Source organism: Danaus plexippus, chromosome 12 (assembly GCF_018135715.1).
Source record: "Danaus plexippus chromosome 12, MEX_DaPlex, whole genome shotgun sequence".
NCBI lineage: Eukaryota > Metazoa > Arthropoda > Insecta > Lepidoptera > Nymphalidae > Danaus > Danaus plexippus.
In genome coordinates this window covers 4,948,628-4,973,681 of record NC_083545.1, presented here as the reverse complement: position 1 = coordinate 4,973,681, position 25,054 = coordinate 4,948,628, and the positions used below count along the sequence as shown (strand labels likewise).

Genomic DNA, 25,054 nt, shown 5'->3' with positions numbered 1-25,054 from the left:
GACGGGGTGCGCAGGAGGCGATATTTGCAACGCCTCCAATAGCGCCCCTGCACTCCAGGCTGGGGTCGGGCTGGTAACCCGGCTCCTGTGAAAGCCCGGGGTCGTCGGGAAGATCCTAATTGCCGAGATCGCCCCCTTTCTCCGAGGGACGGTCTTTGCCAGGACCGGCCAGTCGCTGGTGTGCCCTTTCGCTGACAGATTCGGGGTGCACCAACTGCCGATGGCTTTCGCAGTGGTTTTAGTGAGTAGGGGCCTGCCCAGGCAGAGTCTCAGACATCCTCTCCGGCCTCACCAACGCCGGTTAGACAGCTCGTAAAAAGAGTTTCGCTGCGTCATCAAAAAAAAGGTTAATACATTTTAAGAAGAAGATAGGTTAAGGCAATACATTTTTATATACGATGTTTTTTGTTTTTCCTTCCTTGGCCAGAAAAGTAATTTTTCCCATGGGAATGCGTTGGTTTCCCGGGCTAAAAAGTAGCTTATGTCCTTTCTCGGGTATCAAAATATCTCCATACCAAATTTCGTGCAAATTGTTTCAGTAGTTTAGGCGTGATTGAGTAACAGACAGGCAGACAGACAAGAGTTACTTTCGCATTTATAATATTAGTATGGATGAAAAGTAGCCAAAGTTATCTATATTATTATCCTTTAATTTCCTATGTATTGCTTATCAATAAAAAAATACATTGTTTCGTTGTTATATTCCATAAAAAGCATTCCTGTAAGCGTAACCTCAAGACGAACAGGGTTACTTTCTCATTCATAATATTAGTATGGTAGTAGGGATATTGGCGATTAAAATAAGTAGGTAGGTACGAATCGAATCGAGTGAAGCCACAGGCAACAGTATTAACAAAAATGACGAATTTTAGGCAAACATTAATCTCCTCTATCAACCATTCTACGCCTTCTACTAATAAAAAGTAGCCTGTTCTTTCCTTCCTCATTAAGTGTCTAAATACAAAGTTTCACTGTTATATTTCCAAAAATTACGATTTTCCATACGAATATTCATCACCTGTTATTACCCATTCTCCCCCATTTTTGGGGGGACAAAACGTAGCCTATGTTGTTCCTCAGGGTCTATTCTATCTCTGTACCAAATTTGATCAAAATCGGTTCACTGGTTTAGGCGTGAAAGCGTAACAGACAGACAGACAGACAGAGTTACTTTCGCATTTATAATATAAGTATGGATATATATTTTCTAAATCAAATCATAAATAGGTTTATCCCGTGTTGGGGAGGTCGGGACACTGCGGGAAAGTTAGCGTTCAACATTTCTGAACACATCGCCCAGGAAGGTAACAAATAAAACGGAACATTATAATAAGATGTTTTTTTTTATCCATTTCAGCAAAACGCTTGCATCAATTATTAAGAAAAATATTTGTGTGAAAGAGTATTCTTACACTTTCATAATGTAACATTCTCATGGTAATTAACAAAAAAAAATTATTTAACAGTACCTTTTACAATAACTAAGAAATAGGTCTAAGTAAATAATTATATCACCTTAACAACTAGAAATACATGACGTCGAACTGAGGACAGGAAATAAATATAAATGCTACGTACATAACATGTATGGAACACTTCATGAACGACGATGTTTGTATGTCTGTCCGGCTCGCTGCGACTGAACGCGAGCACTGAACCCGTGTACATCATATAGGTCGATAACACATAAACAAAATGACTATCATATGCGGGGGTTTGTTACAAAAGTATAAGCCCGTATAACTTACTATATAATAATCCGATTTTCGACTGAGTGTTTTATTTACAAAGAAAACTTATCAATCAGATGAATGTCAACGTATAATTGTGGCTTATTATACAAAAAATAAAAATATTCCTCAGGAAACATAGTTTACTACATAATACTTCAGAATTCCAACGAAATCCAAGTGAAGATAGTTTGAAAATAGAGTCAGTATTTTAAAAGAGGATGCTTCATCGGTTGGGTCTTAGGAAATTTTTGAACACTGATGTGATTTAAGCTAAGCCCACACGGCGTCGTATCGGCTCGCGCCATGTTTTTCTAAATGTTAAACGCGGATCCGAAGCCGTGTAGTGACCGTTGTAACTTTCATTTGTCGTGATCCCCGACTGATTCCCGTCACCTGACTATTCACAGCTATCATTACATTTCACATTTATTGCTATCACTTACAACACTATCTTAATCAATAACTATTCCAAAAAAAAAAACTATTTTATCATTTGTTTATTATTTTTTTTTGTGATACATCGACCTGATTTCCAACCGACTTCAAAGATGAGGTAGAACAAATGTCTGACACGAATAAACCGCTTTCAAAAGAAAGTCACCGCAGGATACCTTTACATTAAATTCGCTCGACTATTTAAGTAGATAATTTAAATATCTCTATTCGTCAAATAGCTTACAGCGTAGTTTTTCTGTCAGATAGAAAAGATTACATATTTTTCATCGAAATGCTTTAGTAATAGACAAGTAGCGTGATTCTGGTAAAGAAATTACGAGACCAAATAAAACATTCTCAGTCATCACAATATTACAGTCGCATACATAATTATGTTACAGGATATTTCTGTATCACACTATCAGTTTATGTTACAAAGGCTGACATTGGCAGTACATAATTTAACCCACTACACTCTACTGTAACAATTAATGGACTTCGCGGCGTCAGCGGGTCATTCTTGAAACACCTCCTCGTCTATCAACATGTCAATATTAACCACCTTAACTAGTATTAGCTTAAAAATGTTCTAACTATATAGTTCAGGGAGTCCGTTCACGTATATACACAGACAACATTCCGTTGACCGGCCAGGGTCAATGGTGGCGGGGGTAGTGGTGGTTGTTGCTGTACCTTCAACAGAAGCGGCTCGTTAGTTCACGCGGTCAGTAGTCTCACGCGCATATAATACTCATTCCGCCTCACCTGTTAAATCGTTTGTACTTATTACTGTGGTGTTTGTTGAAGTGGTGCGTGGGTCGCCTGTCTCCGCGGTACTTGAAGTTGCCGCCCCAGTGCAGTTTGTTTTGTTTCTCCTGATGACATATTATTTTATTAACACATTAGGTATCAATATGCAGACTAAGTCAATAATCTCTTCGTCGCTAGCGTCACGCACCTGGAAGGGGTTGTAACCGTTCCTGTTATTGTTGAACCTGTTGTAATGGTGGAACTTCTTTACTTTCTTAGTCCGGCCTCGGTCCATATCGTCCGTCGCTTCGAGAGCGCGTTTCCTTTCTTCGCGTCTCTCTTCGAACACCTGATGTTTCAAAAATGTTATTAGTACAACTAAATTATCCATACTGTGAGAGGTTGTCATACCAGCTGGGGTTTATGGACACAAATTTTACTAAAAATGCACCTTAAAAGCTGTCACACAGCTCCATCATGGGTTGTCTTTGGCCGACAGTGATTACTTATCAATAGATGGAACGTTTACTAGTGTATTGGAACAATGTTACGTTAAAATTGTGCATTGTAAGTTACCTGTCGCGACATAGCGCTGTGAGTGCCGTTCCAGGTGGAGACGGGGGCGCCATACCCGCGGTGCGACAAGCCGTGCAGGTGGCGTGCTGTCTCCAAGTTGACAGTGGGTGCGGCGGGCGTGACCGGCACCGTGGTGGACCCGGCCGGGCAGGCGGCGACCACCTCGCTGCGGTCGCTGAGCGGCGACATACTGCTGACGCTGGTATTCGGACTCTCTTCGTCGCCTCGCCTCTCCTCTTTCTCCTTCGCCCTGATTCGAAATTCAAATTGCACTTAATAATGACCAAAAACTTCAGATAATAAAGTAATGTAGCGTGAGTTACTTCTTGTTAGTGTCTCCGTTGAGACTGGGACTGAGCAGCGGGCCGCTCTTCTCCTTGCAGACGGTCCAGGTGTGATGCATGGCCTTGGTGGTCACGATGAGCGTCTGCGGGGAGTCGCACCTGCTGGGTTTCTGTTTCCTGTTCTGTTCCTTGTCGTCCTTCTTGGTCTTGTCGTCTGCCGTCCTCTCCCGCTCACTCCTCTCGTCGCTGCTCGACTCGGAGTCGTAAGGGACCAACTTGGACCCCATACCACCGTTTCTGTGCACACCGTTAGCCGCATCGTTTTTATTCATTTGTTCTTCGAGTTTCTCTAGCGGCGATTTTGATAGTTTCACTAACTTACCGGCCGAGGCGCTTTTCTCTAACATTTTGTTACCTACATTAGTAATGGATCTAAGATCCGAGTCACTTTTTGATATTTTAGGTTTGCTTTGGCTCTCTTCCCCGTTCTGCTTCTTTATTATAAAACTAATTTTGATATCCTCGTCTACTTTCTGTGCACTCTTGTCTGCGCCATTCAATATTCTCGTCCCTTGGGAAACTTTTTCTACTTCACCGTTCTGTTTGACGACCCAGGGTTCTGAACTTGAATTGTTAGACTCCGATGATTTGCTGAGTGTTGAGTTCAGTATGACGGGCTTAACGTCTGCTTTTGAATCCACTGCGGTGGAATTCAATGTGATGGGCTTCCTGTCATCGTTTCTGTAGAATGTTAGTTTTAAAGGGCTCTTGTCCCTGTTGAGTATGTTTTCTGGTAACTGAGGGCCGTAGACGACGTTTGAAGTTGAAGCAGTGGGGACCACTGAATCTTCAATTGTATTATCTTTTTCAAAAAACATAATGTAAGCGTTAGTTCCCAGGACTGCAGATAGAGGGATGGGCCGGACACAACTATCATCGAATTGGTAGTAGTTGCTGTTAGGAGCCTGTCCTATGGCGGTGTAGTGGCCCGAGTTCTGTGATGGTCCGAGATGTGTTACAAGACTGACCAGTTTGTAAGACTGAAACAAGTAACATAGTTTCAAATATCAATATTCACTCACTTAGTACATCAATATAATCGCCATCTCTCTCTCAACTCACCAACTGATGAGGATTATTTTTATTATAAATATATTTGTTAAGATTAATTTTTTTTCTAAACTGCACATGCTTTGATAACTTCCCACCGGCCAGAGAGAATCTCTTGAGTGCGATACAGAGCACCATCGGCGCCCTCTCTATGAAGAATTGTTTGGTTGCTGACACCTAAAACATAAAAATAGCTTTTAAACTTACAATTTATAGAATAAGAAAAACATATCCTTTAATCAACAGAACAATTGTTTTTACCTTCTTATTACAAGCTTCACATTTATAACCTAAATCTTCTAGTCTTTCTCTGGAAAAAAATGAGTCCAAAGCTTCATCCAATGTTGAATGTTTTCTTATATCCAAGAGCAAATCCTGCAAGGCATCAATGTTTCAATAAAATATGAGACAATTAAACAGCTATAACTTATTATTGAATTTAAAAACAAAATTATTACTTGAAAATGTTGGTAGGTGGTTGAAAGATGATGGCAGGCCAGACAACGGACGGTCGAACGAAGGTAACCACCGAGAATCTGATTCAATGGGGTGGTTTCCTTGCTGTACTGGTCTAGTTTGTCTGCATTTATAAGCCGTGAGAGGTAACACTTTTCCATAGCCTCCACAAGATATCTGCAAACACAAGTATTCTGTCACTAATCATTTCTATATAAAGATTATATCAATTACAACTATTATCATAATAAATCTACAGTAAACAAAAAAAAATTAAGCCAAATTTGAAAATGGAACTGCTACTTATTCTTGCATTAATTTTTTTTATAGCAAATAACATCTGTTAAAAATATTTTATATTAATTAATAATACAATCAGTTGTAATGAAAATTTTCATAGACAGAACCACAGAATTAATATTACAGAACACTTTTAGATTAATCTGTCAATGGAACCAATCAAGCTGAGCTGGTAAGAGCTGGCTGGTTTACAGTTATACAAAATTTTTGATGTACTAGGTTTAATCATACACTTGAATAATATCTATACCTCACCTAAGAAATTCATGGGCGTCTTCCTGACGACCTGGTGTAAGATGTTTACATATGAGCCGCAACTTAGAGTACACTTGCCAAGGCTTGATTGCTGCTCCGCCACTCTTCTGAGTGGCCATCAGGGTTGCTCTCATACCACAAATAACGCAAGCTTCTGTAATTCACAATTTATGTAATATAATAAATGATTTGAAATGTATTAACATGAAATTTTTTATTGTATAAATATTTAGTAAGGGACAATCAGCTCAAATGTGTAAAGAAAAACAATATGTATAAAAGTATCTAAGATAAAGGCATGTGCACATTTAAATGGAAATTTGCTTTTTGAATACTATGTATTTTTTATTATATTATAATTACATAACCCCGTGTTTCGGTTCCATTATAGCAATCGTGATCACAGTTGCTGTGTTGATTCAAAAAGTTAACTTTCATTCGAAATGTTTGTGAATTCTAATAATATTGTGGAAGCCTTACCTTCTTGGTTACATTTCTCAGCATGTGTACAATCAGATACAAGCCAATTAGCGAAGGCAGGTACATGAAAAAGGGCTTGTAATGTTGAATTGAGGTAGCAGGTGTTACCAACATTCTGCATACCTGCTCCCGCTGCCCAGGCACTTTGCCATCCCAATTGTACTTTTTCAACAGGAAAGAAAACCCTCTTAGGTTTTGGCAACCCTTCATCACCATTTTTGGAGTTCTCTGTAAATATTAAGACCAAAACCTTAATGAAGTTGCCCTTGCTTTCCTTAATTTCGATTAATAGTATTTAAATTAACTATAAATTATTCAATTAAAATAATAACATATATACTAACTATAGTTTACAGTACTTTATTATTCTAAGGAAAAATTAATTATAAACAAATGCCTTCTATGTTATACAGATTGTTTAAAAATAAAAAACAAAGTTGTAATCATTATTAAGGTAGACACAAAAATCATCTGGAATATAATTATTATGGAAAGTTTTTTAATAAAACAAAATTCTTTACGGAAGTAAATATTGACATCGTGTAAAGATAACCTCATACAGTTGTTAAATGATATAAATACTATTACAATTAAACCCGAAGTCTTTTGCAATATATATTTTCTTACCTGTATTTTGATTCACCGAATTAACATCTTTCTTAAGCAATTTACTTTCAAGCACAGGTTTTTTACGTATAACCACGTATTTAGACTTCAAACCATCGAGAACATTGCTTTGATAGTCACCAGATTCTTCAAATTCAATTTTAGACAGTAGGACACTCTTTGCTGATGAGTAAAGTCTTCTATCTAATAAGGAAGAGTTTGAGGAATCTTCTGCAGTTAAAGACAAACGCAATGCGCTGGATACTGGGTCACAAATTGAAGCGGGCATTTTACCTCCAAAACTGCACTATCACTCCACGAATATAGTCAAATTACAAAGTTATACATGATAATACTTAAATTTCTGAGCAATAATTTATAAAAAGTTGTTATATTATTTAATCATTAATACAACCATGTGTATATACCCAAAATACAAGTTCACGGCACGAAAAAGGGAAAACGCACACAGTCCAACCATACGCGAAGATAAAATCCATAGACGATATAGAATATATACATCTTGAATAAGGAACAGAGGCTAAATATAATAATTAAGAATAACGCCATGTTAATAAAGCAATAAAAACAAAAAAAAATACCTTTGTTTTATTTTCAATATAATATTAATCTCTATCATATTCCAATACAATTGTAAAAATTTCAAGTTTATTATGTAATTCATGTGTAAACAATATAAAAAATCTTATTTCTAAAACTATAACTATTTAAAACGATGTGGTTTATGGATTATAACCAAACTTCGTTAAAAATAACAACTTTTGCAAGTTTTATTAATTTCATTTTATGATATATTTCCTCATGTTACGTATCGTATACCTGAAGTAATTCAGCTTTATGTTATCTAATTCAAACAAATATACACTTTAGTTTTAAAAAAATTAATAAATGGCCACAAGGCAGTCATTGACAATAGAAACGAAAATTGCCTTTTTGTGACATTTGTCAAAGTCAGCATTAAAAAGTGCTAACCTGCTCTTTGAGCAATGAGTGAAAGATTTTTATAGATTAAATATAGCGTCATTTCTAATACATACAAGTAATTTGAGGATCTCATGTAATTATTATACATTTAAAATAGAGATTATACTTTTAAATTAGTGCATTTCTGAGTAGATAGTGAGCGCCGGTGAAATAGTGATCATGGCGAATCCGTCATCAGGCGTTGGTAAGATTTCAATTTTATTTTTAGTTACTTTTTAAGCGATCATTAGAATTGCCTTTAATTGCACACAAATGTGTGCTTCTTTGTTTATTCAAATTTAATTTTCGTTTTCCTTTACAAGTGGTGCCGAGAAATTTTCGTCTGCTAGAAGAACTTGAGCAAGGTCAGAAGGGAGTGGGCGATGGCACGATCTCTTGGGGTCTCGAAAGCGATGATGATATGACTCTCACTCATTGGACTGGCATGATAATTGGACCCCCTAGAGTAACTTAATTCATATTATAATTATTTATATTCTATTTAAGTATTTTTATAAATAATTTGTAACACAATATCAAAACCTTGGCTATAAAACAGTATTTTTTTTACAATATTTGCTTTATGATGTGTTGTGTTTTGTTACTATAAGTGGCATTCCTAAATTAGATTAGATAAAGTATAAGTTATTGATTGGTCTTCATTTAACATCTGAAAGTTGCCAATATGTTGAATATGAAACAATATATAATCTACTTAACTCATTCATATTAAAAAATTGTGTTTCAGACTCCTTATGAAAATAGGATGTATTCTCTTAAAATAGAATGTGGTACTAGATACCCAGATGAGCCTCCGACCGCTAGATTTATTTCTAGAATCAACATGAACTGTGTCAACAGTCAGACTGGACTTGTGAGTCATACATTTTCTTTCTTTGTTTGAAAATTATATATTTTTTACATTTTGATTCTTGTTACAATTCTAGGTGGACAATAGACAAGTCCCTATTCTAGCAAGATGGCAGCGTGACTATACTATCAAGACAGTGCTTCAAGAATTGAGACGTCTTATGACTCTTAAGGAAAACATGAAGCTTTCCCAGCCTCCTGAGGGGAGCACTTTTTAATGTTCTCAAACATGTCTCAATAACCCAATCTACTCCAGAATATGCTGAACTATAGCTACATAACCATAAGTCCCTCTATCATTGCCATGTTTTGGTTTTCTACAATATTGGCATAACCAAATATCGTGTATGCTTTTAAGTTAACATTATGCATTTATTGTATTCTAATATATCTAGCAAAGCAAACTGTATGCTTGGACCATGTGGATTGGGTAACATGTGTAATGTACAAGATTCACTTCTAAAATGGCTCATCACCCACTTAGAGGGTAACACCCAAATATTTATCACTACCTAAATTATTGTGGCCTTCAAAAAGTCAAACTTGCTTTTGTATAATTAGACCTAGAATTACTGATATCTTGTTTTAGGTGAATGGTGTATATGCCTATAATTTTAAACTCATAATAGCTTACTCGTTTGAAGTGAACGTTTGACTTTATGAATATAGGTGTGAGGCCGAACCTACATCAAACAAGGCACCTAAAGTTTAAGGGTTAAAGTTATTTCTATAAAAATATAATCACACAGATTTATTTTAATTTCAATTTACTTTAAAGTCAAGTGTAAAATAATCAAGGTTTTTTTTCTTAGATACATAAGATAAAGTACTCCATTTCATGAATAAGGCTTGGCATTACTATGTTTAAAGACAGTTACGGTGGTAAAAAAAAAAAAAACACTATTATACATAATTAACACTATTACTTTTTCCCTTAAAATATATCGAATTTGCGTAATTTCGTTAATAGAAACTAAAACGGCGAGTCAAATTGTTTCATAGCATATTATTTTTACCAATGTATAACTAGCAAAGGTAAATAAATCAAATAAAACTGTCTGCGGGCTTTTTTATTTTCATAATGATTTTTATGTTTTGCAAAATATGTCGAGTGTGGAGGTTATTAATGAAATAAAAAAAAAACTCATTGAAATATTTAATATTAATACAGGCAGATAATTCCAACTATTATTTCACATTATTTCGACAACTACTAGAAGCTTAGTAGTACGCGCCAACATACATACGGCCAGGTACACATTTATTAGAAGTTCTGATAATTATTCCGATTATTAAATATATAGACACATCAAATTGTAATCAAAGCTAGATAAAAAAAATTAAAACTGGCATTACAGTGTTGCCCTTTTAATATGTAAATCATATTTCCGGTAATTCAATGAGGACAATATAAAATGGACCTAACATTAATTAAAATACTCAATTAATTTATTATTTAATTATTACTCAATATGGCTTATAGTATTATAACTGTACACAGTAAGAAAATATACAAAAATATTAAATGAGGCGTGTTTAATAAACTCATAAAAATTTTATTTTCTTGTATAGCACTAACCTACTTTACGGAGGGAAGAATGTTTATAATGATGTTTTACACAAAGCTTCAAGCTCTGACCTTTAAGTCGATTTTATAATCGTAGTTCTATACACATAAATAGCGTAATAAAATAAATGTAACAACTACACATACATCATATTGATCATATTTAAATATCTCGAATAGAATAGACTCGTCAATATTCTACAGATTACTACAATTTAAATGTCTGAAGAACGGACAAAGTGCTGAAATTTACGTAGTTTTACTATGATATCGATTAAAATTAAATAAACACAACATACCACTCCCACAATCTTTGAAAAATATGTTAGAACTAAATCCTCACAAATACGATGCAATACATAAGCAAATAAAATAATCGTTTAAATATAAATACACAAATAAATTTATTCCTTATCTGGTAATTAGTTTAAATAAAATTATTCCAGGTCAACTAAAATTAATTAATACATGTAAAATTATCCGAGCGGGATATAAATTGGTTATGTTGTGATAAAAATTCTATCCAGTGTTTATAGTGAGAATTTTTATAATTTTACAAGATACAAATTAAAAAATATGACACATGCAATTACAGTTGAAGTATGAGATGTATTTGTAAAGTTTGTGAAATGACAATAAGAATATTTATGTTGATATAAAAGTCAACATATCCGGTTCATATGAAGTAATTGAGAATACAGATCCTTTTAACATATATGAATATATGGAATTGTAAATGTTAAGGTAGCTATTTACACACCATTACAGTTTGTACTTAATGGCATTATGCTTTACAAATCAACACTAACACTTAGTGCGAAATAATAATAGATCTATATAATTATAAATAAAAAAATAAATGTATACAATTTCCATGACAATAGTCCACAAAAAGATTTGGGGACGGAAAAGTTCAAAAACATAAGAGAATTAAGAGGAAACTGGGGCTATGGTTGCTGTTCGTTAAGTTGAAACAAAAACATTCAAAGGCATCCGTGACCTGAACTTTAGTTACAAATAAAAAAAAAAAAACAATACAGTTCGGAAATTTAATAACACAAAGACTATACAATAATGGTTACACGTATAAGCGCCCATAGCGACAATAGAACGAAATGTTGTTTGAAATACTGATTGGCCATACCGGCGTTCGGCTCGAGACAGCTAAATAAACGAATCACTACTCTTTGGTACAAATATTTCGCAAAGTTTGTTGCGGTGTGCACGGAACAATGTTTGCACATTAGAGCCTGTAGTCAACATTTAAAATAAAACCTATATATAAAAAAAAAAAAATCCAAGTCAGCTTACATTTTCCATATAATATGTTATATAGACTATTATTTACAATTAAAATAAATATGTACATAAATATTTTTTTAATAGACAACATGTAACAATAAATTTTCAATTGCATATTAATCACTACAAATAATTAAAAACAACTTCATGATATACATACTTCGGTACTTACCTACGCTACACTGGCAACTGTTTGTGTTAATCGAATTGGCAAATAAATTGATTGTTACACTTAACTTCTATATAGACTGATTATTTATTGTAAAAGAAGTACTGACTCATGTTTCTCTACTGCAGTAGTGATTATGTTCTATGATAGAAGTTTTAACTTAAAAAATATGTAGTAATTTCTCAAACTACTATATGCCTCAGCACCAAAGCAGCACAACAATTTTTTAACGTCACCATTGCAGTGTCCTTGGAATAGTTTTTAACAGTACTGGAATCATTTGGTATTAGTTATTGCTTCATATTGTCAGTCATGTAAATTGTTTATGAGAGACGCTCGCCCATGAACGTTACAAGATAATTAATTAAAATACAGAACAGATATTTGTATTTCAGTTTTTTTTTCAAATTTATAAATGTAACATTTCTTTTAAATTATTTCCCTATTACTGTTATTGTTGGCACTTAAATAATATATACATATGTATTTAATTTGTTCTGACAGAAAAAAAATAATATATAACATACAAATGTCCCTTCAAATTGAACACTGATAAATTATCTATAATAAAGCATCAAAGAATACTAAGGCACCACATTGCTAATGAAATCAGCACTAAGAGGGGTTCAAGAGTGAGGAAACCACATATCGAATACACGGACAATAACTATCTCAATAACAGTAAATTAATAATATGATAAATTGTAAACTAACATCCAATTTTCCACAAAACCTGTGTAACATATATTATAATTAATAATTTAGTGCTATTTAATATATAATAGGAGTACTGGAACTTTTATTGGCATTTTTAGTACATTTATTTTCAAGCCCCGTTTATTTATTTTTTTTATAAAATTCAGTTCTCATTCACTTCACCAAACCTATTGAAACTCTTAGGTCATTTAAAGTGAGTACCCATCAACTGAATTCTGACCCTGTTGACCTAATATTATTTATAGACATTATAAATGCATTACATTGTTTGAATCGAAACATATCAAAGATAGAATGGCCCCTTGCATGTTACAAAGTTAACTTTTCTTTTTAAAAATGTTTGAAAGTAATAAGGTTTATATAAAAGATGTCTAAAACTACCAGTATAATTATTTGGCGATATAAGGGGCAACCATATTATACTTATATTATATAATCATTTTAAGAACATTTACAGACAACATATATTATGTTGACATATTCAATGAGATATATAAATATGTCATTGCTCGTACATACATGATTATAGTGTCAGGGTCTTATATGTACTCATAACAAATAGGCTGTTGAAGAGCAAGTGGAGTTTATAGCTAAAGTTTGTTCGTACATTTAATTTATACCTGTCTGGGTGTAAGTATATATGTGAAATAAATATAATAAAATTGTATATAAGTATACTTAAATGTGTAAATTCAAATAATCAACGAACTGAAATGATAATGTTATAGAAGATTCATTACAAACATCCCAGCTCGATATGTTATGACAGTCGAGAGGGATAACATATTATTTAATATGCAATATCATCAGTCATAACTCGTTCAGATCATAAGACATAAGTGATAAATTAACAACAATGACAGAAAGTGTTATGGATGGGGAAATATATCGAGACTTGATTTTAAAGTCTTAGGGGAGAAAAATAGGATACTCAGCATAGACCATGCAGCCGGCGTGCGGAGGGCGGTGGTCGAGCGGCTGCCAGGAGACGTAATAGAGGTCTACCGCATAGAGCCACTAGACCACCGCCTGCCCACCGTGTCGAGCTCGCCTCCTCCACCTTTGAAAATAAATAAATATGTATGTAAATTACAACAGTCATTGTTTATGGTACAGTAATGAACAGTGTAGTTACTTCAGCTATGCGATTGAGTGAACGCGATTCTCTTAATCTACTCTCTTTGCGCGCGGCCCTCCTACGTCGACCACCGGTACTCCCCGCCGCGCCGCGTGCATCACCCGCCGCGCCACCCCCTCCCCCACCCCCACCACCACCACTGCTGCCACCGGACGAATTACCTCCTGTGACATTTTTTATATAATAAAATCAAGTAAATATAGTACGATGCAAAGTTATAAAACCAGAGAAACTATATCTAAACAAAGATTGGCCATCTAATATAAGGAGTGAGTGACTGTGAATTTAATATACAGATGTCATACGTTTTTATCTAATAATAGTTTTTCATACCAAATACATCATAGAAAATAAAATAAAGAGATGCATAACAGAAAAATTTGTATTTTTTATAGTTAAAATATTGTTGTAACTGCTAGTGAATGAGATATCATCATCCGTCCCCTAGGCATACGCCTTATAACATTGAGGGTTTATAAAAAAATAGTCAATTCGAGACCGTGCGCTGTTGTAGCTGCGGGTGGTGTGGGGTGAGGGGCGGGAGCTGCTCGTCGTGCTGCGCCTCGTTCCTGACTGTCACTGGAGTCATCGTGTGAGTCGCGTCTCGCTCGCTCCCCGGGCGCGGCGGTCTGCTCCCCGGCCCGCTTCTTCTTCTCGGAGTCGTCGTCGGACAGGTCCGAGGACGAACACGAACCAGCGCGGGCTCGTCGTCGACGACAATCGAGTCTCTGCCGACGGGCCGGCGCTGGCGGCGCGGGCGCTCGACGACCGACATCCGCTACGGCTATAGTCACACCGCAAGCACCTTCGCTTCCACCCTCATCCAGGTTCACCTACAACAGATATATTACATAGATAAACCCGTTTAAAAAAAATAGAATGTCGATATTCGATCGATCGAGGGATATAGAAAAAAAAATTCATTTTGATGTTTTGCAAGCAAATATGAAAGAAATAGAATAGAGAATTATTTGCTTATTAGAAGACTAGACAATGTTCCATAGAAAATGTAATATTTGCTTGCTAGGTATTTGGCAGTGGTATTATAAGACCTTAGTGAGGTTGTCTGCTAATAGTGCAGGCCGTGCGAGGTGGAGACGCCCCTCGGACCGCGAGCCGCGTCGTGCGTCCCCGGAGCGGGTGGCGGCGGCACCAGCACCTTCTTCATCATCTTCTTCTTCACGCACGATGCTGCATTTGCGTGAACGCTGTTAATGATGACATTGAAGTTGAATATTAATAATAGTTTAACGCAGCCTTGCCAAAAGTGGGCGATAACACCCCTTGTGGACGAAGCAGGTCCAAAGGGGGGTCGGTAAGAGACCCAGACAAAAATATTGGTGCGTTGCATAGAGGTCCGAGAGGTGTTTTGTAATTCCATCCAGCTAGGATAAGTTACAGTTGTTTTTTTTTGAAAAAAAAGGGGGGCGTAAAAAATTTTATTATTCTCAAAGTGGACAGTAGGCAAAATAAGTTTGGGAACCCATACTTAAAAGAGCTATAATTTGGAATTATGGAAACATAAATGTAGACTATGTGTGAAAATATCACAAATTCTGTTTACTTTCACTTTTGGAGTGTTATTAACCTCTGGATTTATTTGATAGTAATGGCAATATTATATTATACTATTAATTTATAAATAGTTTTTTGTTTATATCTCACGGGTGGCACATCCTGTGGTGTTCGTGGTGCAGCAGGTATTTGTGGTGGCGCCAATAAACTTTTATTTGTCCTTGACACACCCAGCACTTCTGGTCTGCGGGCCGACTGTCTTGCTTCTTGCCTTTTAATAAGAACACATATTATGAAACAGCAGATATACAATTACTAAAACTTTGAACAGTAAGTACCTTTTGGATCTCAACTTTCTTTCTGCCAGTAAATAATAAGTAGCTGTTATGTGGTTATACTCGTTCTTTTCTAATTGTTCAAGAATATGTTCTTTTGTTCCAATGGCACCATTGACCATTCTCTGTAAAATTGCAGTGCGATCTTCTTCAGTCAAATCTTGTTTGGCAACTAGTGGAGTATCAAAGTCTTGTACAGTCACACCTTCCCCTGCAGTGACCCATGGATCGGATGCTATTTCAGACAAAGTTGCACGCTTTTCTGGTTCCCTTATTAGCATTCTACCTATAAGCCTATTGATAATTTTTTTTAAAGTAAAACTTTTGTATGAATAAGTAAATTTTAATATTTTTAATTAATAGCAACACTGTCATACCTTTTACAGGAATTTGAAACATGTGTTGGTATGGTGTATTTACAATCCATAATCATAGTCAGTGTTTCACTATCATTGGCCTCTTGGAAGGGTGCTTGTCCACACACTAACATGTACAATATAACCCCGAGTGACCACACATCAACAGCAGGAGCATCATATGAATCACCCAATAAAATCTCAGGAGCAGAGTAAGCCAAAGAACCACATGACGTCTCTAACTTTTGTCCAGGACAAAATTTATTACTAAAACCAAAGTCAGTCAATTTCACTATTCCTAATTTTTCAAAAAAAACAACATTCTCAGGTTTCAAATCTCGGTGAACCACATGTAACCTAAAATAAGAAAAGAAATTAATACAACACAAATCTATTTCATTAAATAAAAATATTGAATAAAATTTACCTGTGACAATATGAGATAGCGCGGACTATTTGACGAAAGTAATCACGAGCCAGAGATTCTGAGAGTCCTGATTCATGCCTCATGATATAGTCATATAAATCACCACCATCACCTAATTCTAAGATCAGGTATAACTTTGTTTGGGTATCAATGACTTCATAGAGTCTTACTACATTTGGATGTTGAACTAATTTCATGCATCTGACCTGAAATGAAAACGAAAATATATTAAATATATATTACACACTCTTATTCCAAACAAATCTAAAAAATTCTATATATTACATATGTATTAAAATAGAAACAGACTTACTTCCTGGAATAAATGTGATTTCGAGACATCATCTAGCTTGCTTTTATCTATAACTTTCACAGCAACCTTTTCACCAGTAAATACATGTCTTGCCAGTTTCACTACAGCAAAATGTCCTGAGCCAAGAGTGTCCAGCAAGTCATAAAGTCCTGCTATTTTAGTATCATAGGCTCCACCCCCGGTAGCAATGCCACCACCGACACCTCCCCCGCAATTATTCATTATTTGACTTTCTGTTACAAAACAAGCAAAATTCTTACAAGAAGTTATATAGGATTAGAGTGAACATTCAGTTTAAATAAACATGAGACATAAGTAATAGTTTTCTTACATTAAAAGTAAACAAACAATAAAATAAAGATAAATATGAAAATTGCTACGACATAAACACAATATGTATTGGAAAATAAATATGACTTATACGATTCTAAATTAAATGAAACACGTCAGGTTCTATTAACGCTTTAAATGGTTTTGAAATATTTTATAATTAAAATTCAATATTCCACTATAATTGTTTTGTACTTACGTGTATATACTTATAAATTTAAAACAGCTCATGAAATCCCAAAACTGAAATTCAATCCAGCCACCCAGTTTCATTGAAATCAATACAATATTATTATATCTCTTATATTATACACCTACAAATATTGCACGAATATTTTCAACATAGCATTTTTTTAGTTACAAAATTGATAATATCGAACGCAAAATAGATGTATCAAGTTCTACCATTTCGCCATTTCTCATAAATCGGTTCAGAAACCGTCTATATTTTTATTCAAAGGTGAAGATTTTAAATAAATGATATTAATATTTGTTAAACTTATTTAAACAACTTATAACATTAGGAAATATAATTTTATTTGTAAATTATGTAAAAAGTACGAGGGACAAAAATAGTATTCAATAATTACTTAAACGTAAATTTAAATTTTGAAATATTAGAATTCTAAGAAATTTATTTATTTCATTATATACATATGCTTTAATTAATGATATATAAATTTATGAATTGTACATGTACAGATAAATGTACAATATTCAAATTTTCTGTCGTCAGTACAATAATTATATTTTTTGTTATACCTTCAGCAGCAATGACAATTGACAGTTACCTTACAAATGCTTTATAGTAAATATGTTTTAGATACATCAACATTTTAGCTCTCGGTGAACGATCTCCGCAGTATTAAAGTTCTTATTCTCTAGTCGCAACCTTGTTCATTCACAAATCCCTCTTTACACATTTCAGTATAATATCGGCACATGACATTGGCGAAATCTATAAGGAAACGCCACTAACCAAAAAGAAGAATAGTAAATATGTATTTTTAATTTTACAGTGTCATTTGAATATATTTTTTTATTTAGTAAAAACGATAATAACACGATGGTATTAGGTCATAATATTAACGATATTGTAAGGACAAATGATGTACACATTACCCAAGATGTTACATTTGATACAATGCTCCTTTCTTCAAATACTTTAAAAGGTCTCAAAGATTCCGGATTTCTTAAACCATCGCCAATTCAATTACATGGTATTCCTTTAGGAAAATGTGGCTTTGGTAAGTCCATTCATAGGCATTATGAATTGTTGAAATATTATAGTATAAAATAAAATAGATGTAAATACTATTGTATGCTATAACTTAGTTTTATCTTCAGATTTATTACTGGAAGCCAAGTCTGGGACTGGAAAGACCGCAGTCTTCACTGTCATAGCTTTAGAAAAAATAGATTTGAAGAAGGGCTTGCAAGTTGTAATACTTGCTCCGACTCGTGAAATAGCTTCACAAATATGTGATGTGTTAAGGCAAATAGGATGTCACTATAATGGTATGGTTCTCAAGGATTTCAAATTAATTTTCATCGTTAATTGAAAAACAAACTCAGATGGAAAACATTAACAAATTTTTATATATTACAATATGAGCAAGGGCCTTTTGCTTGGTTAATACAAATAATACTATACTTCTACTTTTGCTGTCTTAAGGGATAAAATTAATTATTTGGCCTTCAAATTTCATATTTTCAAGTTGATACAAAGATTTTTGTACCAACCTGAGAATTTTATACATAAATGGTTCCTCAAGTAATAATAAATCTACAAATAAAACAAGTATATTATATTTTCTATAGTGATTTATTTTGTGGAGCTCACCATTATCATAAGATTGCTTAAAAATTAAAATAAATTTATTATATAACACAAATTTCAAAAGTTATAGATTTTTTTAAATTAAAAATCACAGTCTGACTCAAGATCTCAATTTTTCTTTTCAGTTTTTGACTCAAACTAGAACATATAAACATTTTGTCATGTAAATTATATATCGGTTAACATATTTTTTCAGGGTTGCGCATCGAGGTTGTGATGGGAGGGCTACCAGTACAAGATGATATAGAAAAATTTAAAAATAATAATGTTCATGTTGTAGTCGGGAGTCCAGGTCGTTTAAGGCACCTTATACAAAATAAACATATGGATGTCTTAGGAGTGAGACTGCTTGTTCTGGATGAAGCCGATAAGTTAATGGAGAAAAGTTTTTTACCTGATATAAAGTATATCCACATGGTTCTGCCAAAACAAAAACAAGTTATATTGAGTAGTGCCACCTATCCAGATGAAATAAAAGAATTTATAGGGCAATTTGTGCAAGATCCTCAACACTTATGCCCTAATAACAACTGTGTACTATTAGGTGTTGTACAAAAAATAACAACTGTAAAATATAATAGTAACATCATAAGACAGACAGAGTTTAGATTCCAAGAACTCTTGAAAATATTAACTAAAAAACATTTCAAGCAATGCTTAGTATTCTGTAACTATCAGGGAAGAGTCAGTGAAGTACATAAATTATTAACAAAGGCAAAGTGGCCCTCTGAACAGTTGTATGGCAACCAAGATCAAATGGACCGGCTAGACGCCATCAAAACATTACAGGAATATAAATGCAGGATTTTGATATCAACTGATCTAGCTGCTAGAGGTATAGATGCATCAAATGTAGATTTAGTGGTGAATTTTGAACCCCCCTATGAGTGGCAAACATATTTACATAGAATTGGTAGAGCTGGTAGATTTGGTTCTTATGGCATGGCAGTTACCATACTGAGTGAAGGAGCAGAACATACAAAGTTCTTAAATTTATTAGATTCCATGAAATTAGGTAAATTAGAGTGTTTTTGGGATGACAATGTGATAAACGATGACAACAACAAGAATTTAAAAGACTCGGAAAATATTATTGCACAGAACGCAAAATGTACTAATGGCAATTATGAGGAGCTGTGGAATATTTTATGTGGAGATGATAAAGTTACAAACGGGGAAGACGTGAAACTAGAAAGCTTCGATGAACTTTTGGATTCCTTACAAAACAATAAAGTAGAATCTAACAATGGACCCGAAACGTTTCATAGTTTACTCGATTCTTTTAATAATAAATCGCCTTCAAGAGACTTGGATGTGAAATATAAAAATATTTGCATTCCAAAAGAATTTTGTCAAAATTTAAATTTATCTTTAGCTTTCAATGGAGAGCCTTTGGACAATCACATGGTAGAGAATGTGACAAGGGAAATTGAAGAAATTAAAGCAGACAATTGCAATAATGACGAACTAAAATTAGTATTTAAAGAGTCGGATAACAAAAACAATTTTGAGGTGCATTGTGACATTAATTTTAATTCCACTGACGACCTGGGCCATAATGAGAACGATGTGATGAAAAATTCTTCAAATATTCCTGAAAGTGCCACTATTACATGTAACAACGACAGCGTTTGGAAACCGAATATGGAATTCGAAAAATTACAATTGCCAACAGCTTTTTCTAATGGAAAAAACATTTATTCGGAAAAGAAGATCTCAAAAAAGGTTAAATTCCCCCACAATAAGAAAATCATTGAAAATATTTCAGATTTCCCTGGTAATTCATATAAAACCACGAAAATGTCATCAAAAAAATCTGAAGACCCTTTAATATATAATGAAGACGTAAATTCAAATTGCAATTCGAAATATATGCACAAAAATAAAAATCGGAGTAAAGAAGACCAATCGAGTAAAAAAAATTATAACAAGAATCAGTCATATGAACATTGGTATAACCAATTAAAAGTTAGGGTTAAGTATTTCGAAGCAGCATTGTATATAGAGGAACTAAGTAGAATGTAAAATATTAAATAACCTGTGATTTAATATAAGAATAAATATAATGTATTGTTGCCATTTGTAAATAAACTTATTTATCCCTTTAAACTGAAACGTGATTTCAAAATGTGAAAAATAATTAAGAGCGCTCCCATTCATTATATCTACGAAACAGTGGCTCGTAGGGATAAAAGTATTTTTACACTTTTCTTGTCGACAGTTACTTTTGATGTATAATTTTTTACTGAGGTATTAATAATAAAAAAACTCATTTTTTAAAATTTTTAACTTGAATAGAATTTTATAGATATGGGAGAAAATACAGAAATCAAGTTAACATAATTATTCATCATATAGGTATATCTACCCAACTGACTATTGAACGTATAATCAAAGCGAAGTTTAGAATTCTTAACGCGAGAGGTTATCAATAATTATAACCGTAAGATTGAAAATCTTGTTTTAAAATTGAAATCTTACCACTTTACGTTGACTACGTTTGTATTTTAAAGGTCGAAAAAGGAACAAAGACTTAAAGTATTTAAAAATGAATTCGGAGGCAAAATAAAATATTTAAAGTTCGAATTAATTTATTTTGTAGACTAGAAATTGAATAGGTTATCAAAAAGAACACTTCTGTATAATGAATCTTAATATTATTATTTTAAATTATTTAATTAATGATCAGATTCTCAAATAACTGCACAAGACCTGATTTTTTTTAATTCCAAATAACCAAATAAGAAGCAAGAGAACAGTTCGTTGAAGTTCTTCCAAATAACCTATAACAAATTTATTATTTTCAAAACTTTAGTACCTACGGCGATGGTAATTGTTATATTATATAAAATCTTTGTATGACTAGCCTTAATACTAAATATTAAAAGGAATAATAATACGAGTAGAAACAATTCAAGTCTAAAATCTACATTACAGCGTTCCCACAAGTCCCTTTAGTTAGAATAATCGAAGTAAAACATAACCATATAATGATAGCCTACTAGTTAACACACAAAACTCTTTATGACCCATATCTAAATATTTATGAAGTTCTTATATAAAAATATCGACTAAGCATATGAATTATACGAAATTACATTTAAAAACTACATACGTAATTAAGTATTTTTTGATCATGACTCGTAATTCGTATTTAAAGGTGTTCTTTTTTTTAAAAAATGAGATAATGAACAAAAAAAAAATATAAGTTATATTTTTAAATATGAAGTCTCATGCATACTCTAAGCTTTATAAATTCTACATTTTTAAATTTTTCGACGTAATTTTAAAAGGGAAGGTAATGAAATATCCTAATGATTGTAGAATTGTTTAAACTGACAAAATACGGTGGATTGTTAGTTTAGAGGTCATACATAATTACATATACTCACAATAGATGTATACAAAATTGTATAAGTTAAACTTAAGTTAATAAATATTTATAATGTAACATCAAACAATAGCCTCACAATATTACTACAAAAAAAAATAATTTAGTGTTGCATCTACTATATTCTTCTTTAATCTTTCTTCTCATGGGTATCTAGAAATAATTGATAATAATTATTAACAATGGTAATACATTTATTGAAATTAATGAAGTAGAAATAGTAGACATACCAGTAATTTCCTCATCATCAGCATCCAAAATGTCAGCACAGCATATAGAATAACAAATGAGGGAAAGAAATCCAAGCGGTAGTCCAAAGACGAGAGCAGTGAGAACTGGGTTCCCCTCCACATGTTTATCAAAGTTGTTCTGGCTTCAAAGAATCCTCTATAGAATCTCACCATCCAACCATTTCCGCCATAAGTCTATAATATTGTCAATTAATTTAAAATGTATTTTTTTTAATAATATTTAATCATAGCATGTAACATACAGGTGCAGTTTGTTCATGTATCTGTTCAAGAAACAAAATAACAGCTTCGGGAGTCATCAGAACTGGGTCATCGTCAGGAATGTGGTGGTGGTTGGTGGTAGAGTTGAGTACTATCAAATATGGAACCGCCAACTCTGACATTGCTATCGAATTGGCTAATTCCGGATTTCCCATCCAACCAAACTGGAAGTGATGATGCAACTCATGTTTCTTTGATCTAAAATAGATTTTTTTAAGGCACATATTAGAAATTTATTTTTTATGTTAAATTATTTTTTATGTGGCACTTATAGGATTTATGATTTGCATGAAAAAAATTTTTTTCAGATTACTAGTTTACCAAGTTAAAAAAAATACAAATAATATTTTTTTGTTAGGAAATTATCTATGTCCATATTTTTTTTTTAAATTAGTAATACAAAGATATTAATACACATTAGAAGGCTCATGACTATTTTGGTCAATATGGTTGCCTAAATACATTAAGATGAAGCCATACCTTATAATGCTCTCAACCATATCCTTGAAGTCTCGTTCAGTTTGTGTGATTTCATTTAATTTATTTTCTGATACAACAGCTATCACAATATATTTTTTAGTATCCATTAAATCATTTATGTTAGATCTTGATATCTTTGGGAAAAACCCAAATCTCTCTGAATTTACCCATCTCTTGAGAGTAACGTTTAATGTCTCCCTGTCTTTGATTATTTCTGGTGTGGCTATAAATAGGATTGAAATACAAACTATTTTGAAGTTATTCATGTTATAAAGAAAAAAAATTGATGTAAAAATGTTACCTGTAAAATATATTATCTCATTGTCTTTGTGGACAAAAACAGCAGTATCATTTGGTGGCTTTAAGTCATTTTTTACTACCTCATGAGACATGGCATAAAACCAACTATGAGCTTGATACTTCTCAGCATTGGTCGTAAACATTTCCTAGACATTTATCAGAATATAATTTGCTGAGCTGAACAAATATAGTGTATAGAATAATAAATTTAATATGTACCCATAGAGGTCCTTGCTGTTTTCCAATATATCCAAAGAAAACATTGTGTGAATCTTTCAAATATGCAAAGCTTTCAGTATGAGATACAACTTGAACAGCTGGTTGAGCCATCCTCATGGCATAATTTACCATGTCTTCTTTTTCTCTTTCTCCAGAATATTCATGCCAGAATGGTCCTTTTATACTAAAATTATTAATAATGAATTACTTAGTAGTAAAAAAATTAGTATTTTTAAGATAACAGAAAGTCTTTCGCTTACAACATGATGGTTGGAAAGGCTCTCACTTTAAAGTGAGTAGCAACAGCACTAAACCGAGTACAATCAACTTTAGCAACTTTTATAGGGCTATTATATAAAGCCTGTGCTACATGAGCCCATATTGGTTCAATTCTTCGGCAGTGAGCACACCAAGGAGCATAAAACTTAACAAACCAAACTCCATCTTTGCTGATGTCAATAAACTTATCACTTAACTCTAACACTCTTGAAGATGAAACACTATTAAAACCTAAAAAAAAAAGGATATATAGTGTAAAAGTTGATAAAGACAGCATTATACAACTTCGTTACATTTTTAAATAAAGATTACAATGTAAAATCTTGTGTTATTAACGCACCCAAAAATAATATACAGATAAATCCAAATAAGAAGTTCATTTTTCTAACTGTCGTTTATAATATAATAAATTAAAAACATAAAAGCGTATGCTATTAAGGGCCACTTTAATATTTTAGTTATTTTTAATTTTATAAATTCTTTATCACTATCAAAAGTACATATATACTTTATGCGGCGTCAACACCCTTCATAAGTAAATGCAAATCACACACCGAGATTTTTGTGAATAAAAAGCCTTTAGAAAACTGACATTTGACATTGACAATTTTTTTGAAATAAAACACGTTCACGATATTAAAATAAGTAACAAAGTATTCAATACCTCTGGTTTTAAGAACATTTGGAATCGTAAAATATATAAATTGTATAAATAAAAGCTAAATGAAATATTTAAGAATGATTCTTTAAAACAATTTAATAAATTAAATTTTAAAATCCTCATAATGATGTAAGGATTTATTATACCTGTTAGTTATTTTTAATGAACGATATATTTATTAGCACAATATTAAATAGGTCGAAAAATACAAATTAAAAAATATTGCTTTTATTTACTTATTTTTAGTGTTATTGAAATACATATATGTGAAAATGTATATTTATATTGATTTACCACAGACACTACATCACAATCTATTTTCCCATACAAAGCTTAAAATACATTACGAACATTAATCTACGTG

General features: G+C 33.1%; 5 protein-coding genes across 6 annotated transcripts; 2 read left to right on the top strand and 3 right to left on the bottom strand.

Annotated features, from left to right (window-relative positions):
- Window positions 1-1,324: 1,324 nt before the first annotated feature.
- On the bottom strand, window positions 1,325-7,483 carry LOC116772346 (ubiquitin carboxyl-terminal hydrolase 36). The gene is made up of 11 exons (XM_032664509.2): window positions 7,007-7,483; window positions 6,380-6,607; window positions 5,900-6,053; window positions 5,347-5,521; window positions 5,150-5,263; window positions 4,901-5,065; window positions 3,818-4,818; window positions 3,495-3,744; window positions 3,127-3,267; window positions 2,934-3,043; window positions 1,325-2,861 (listed from the first exon to the last, which is right to left on the bottom strand). The coding sequence occupies exons 1-11, from the start codon at window positions 7,272-7,274 to the stop codon at window positions 2,825-2,827; spliced, it is 2,643 nt and encodes an 880-aa protein (XP_032520400.2). The 5' UTR covers window positions 7,275-7,483; the 3' UTR covers window positions 1,325-2,824.
- A 473-nt stretch (window positions 7,484-7,956) lies between these two features.
- Window positions 7,957-9,898, top strand: LOC116772412 (ubiquitin-conjugating enzyme E2 variant 2). Its single transcript, XM_032664603.2, has 4 exons — window positions 7,957-8,174; window positions 8,293-8,435; window positions 8,718-8,843; window positions 8,917-9,898. Exons 1-4 carry the CDS (start codon window positions 8,150-8,152, stop codon window positions 9,055-9,057), a joined length of 435 nt encoding a protein of 144 aa, XP_032520494.1. The 5' UTR covers window positions 7,957-8,149; the 3' UTR covers window positions 9,058-9,898.
- Window positions 9,899-9,979: 81 nt separating this feature from the next.
- LOC116772586 (SNF-related serine/threonine-protein kinase) lies at window positions 9,980-17,423 on the bottom strand. Its single transcript, XM_061522148.1, has 10 exons — window positions 17,208-17,423; window positions 16,679-16,911; window positions 16,366-16,571; window positions 15,960-16,295; window positions 15,586-15,876; window positions 15,398-15,518; window positions 14,785-14,940; window positions 14,232-14,565; window positions 13,730-13,896; window positions 9,980-13,654 (listed from the first exon to the last, which is right to left on the bottom strand). Exons 2-10 carry the CDS (start codon window positions 16,898-16,900, stop codon window positions 13,526-13,528), a joined length of 1,962 nt encoding a protein of 653 aa, XP_061378132.1. The 5' UTR covers window positions 16,901-16,911; window positions 17,208-17,423; the 3' UTR covers window positions 9,980-13,525.
- Window positions 17,424-17,787: 364 nt separating this feature from the next.
- On the top strand, window positions 17,788-20,925 carry LOC116772585 (probable ATP-dependent RNA helicase DDX20). 2 transcript variants are annotated; one of them, XM_061522378.1, is made up of 4 exons: window positions 17,788-18,001; window positions 18,085-18,255; window positions 18,356-18,526; window positions 19,045-20,925. In XM_061522378.1, exons 2-4 carry the CDS (start codon window positions 18,153-18,155, stop codon window positions 20,871-20,873), a joined length of 2,103 nt encoding a protein of 700 aa, XP_061378362.1. In that variant the 5' UTR covers window positions 17,788-18,001; window positions 18,085-18,152; the 3' UTR covers window positions 20,874-20,925. The 2 variants fall into 2 exon arrangements, with proteins under 2 accessions (XP_061378362.1, XP_032520705.2); XM_032664814.2 differs by having other exon boundaries at window positions 17,788-18,255.
- Window positions 20,926-21,421: 496 nt separating this feature from the next.
- Window positions 21,422-24,577, bottom strand: LOC116772620 (protein disulfide-isomerase TMX3). Its single transcript, XM_032664853.2, has 8 exons — window positions 24,370-24,577; window positions 24,011-24,260; window positions 23,751-23,934; window positions 23,533-23,677; window positions 23,232-23,454; window positions 22,733-22,949; window positions 22,470-22,664; window positions 21,422-22,392 (listed from the first exon to the last, which is right to left on the bottom strand). Exons 1-8 carry the CDS (start codon window positions 24,407-24,409, stop codon window positions 22,315-22,317), a joined length of 1,332 nt encoding a protein of 443 aa, XP_032520744.2. The 5' UTR covers window positions 24,410-24,577; the 3' UTR covers window positions 21,422-22,314.
- Between the last annotated feature and the right edge of the window lie 477 nt (window positions 24,578-25,054).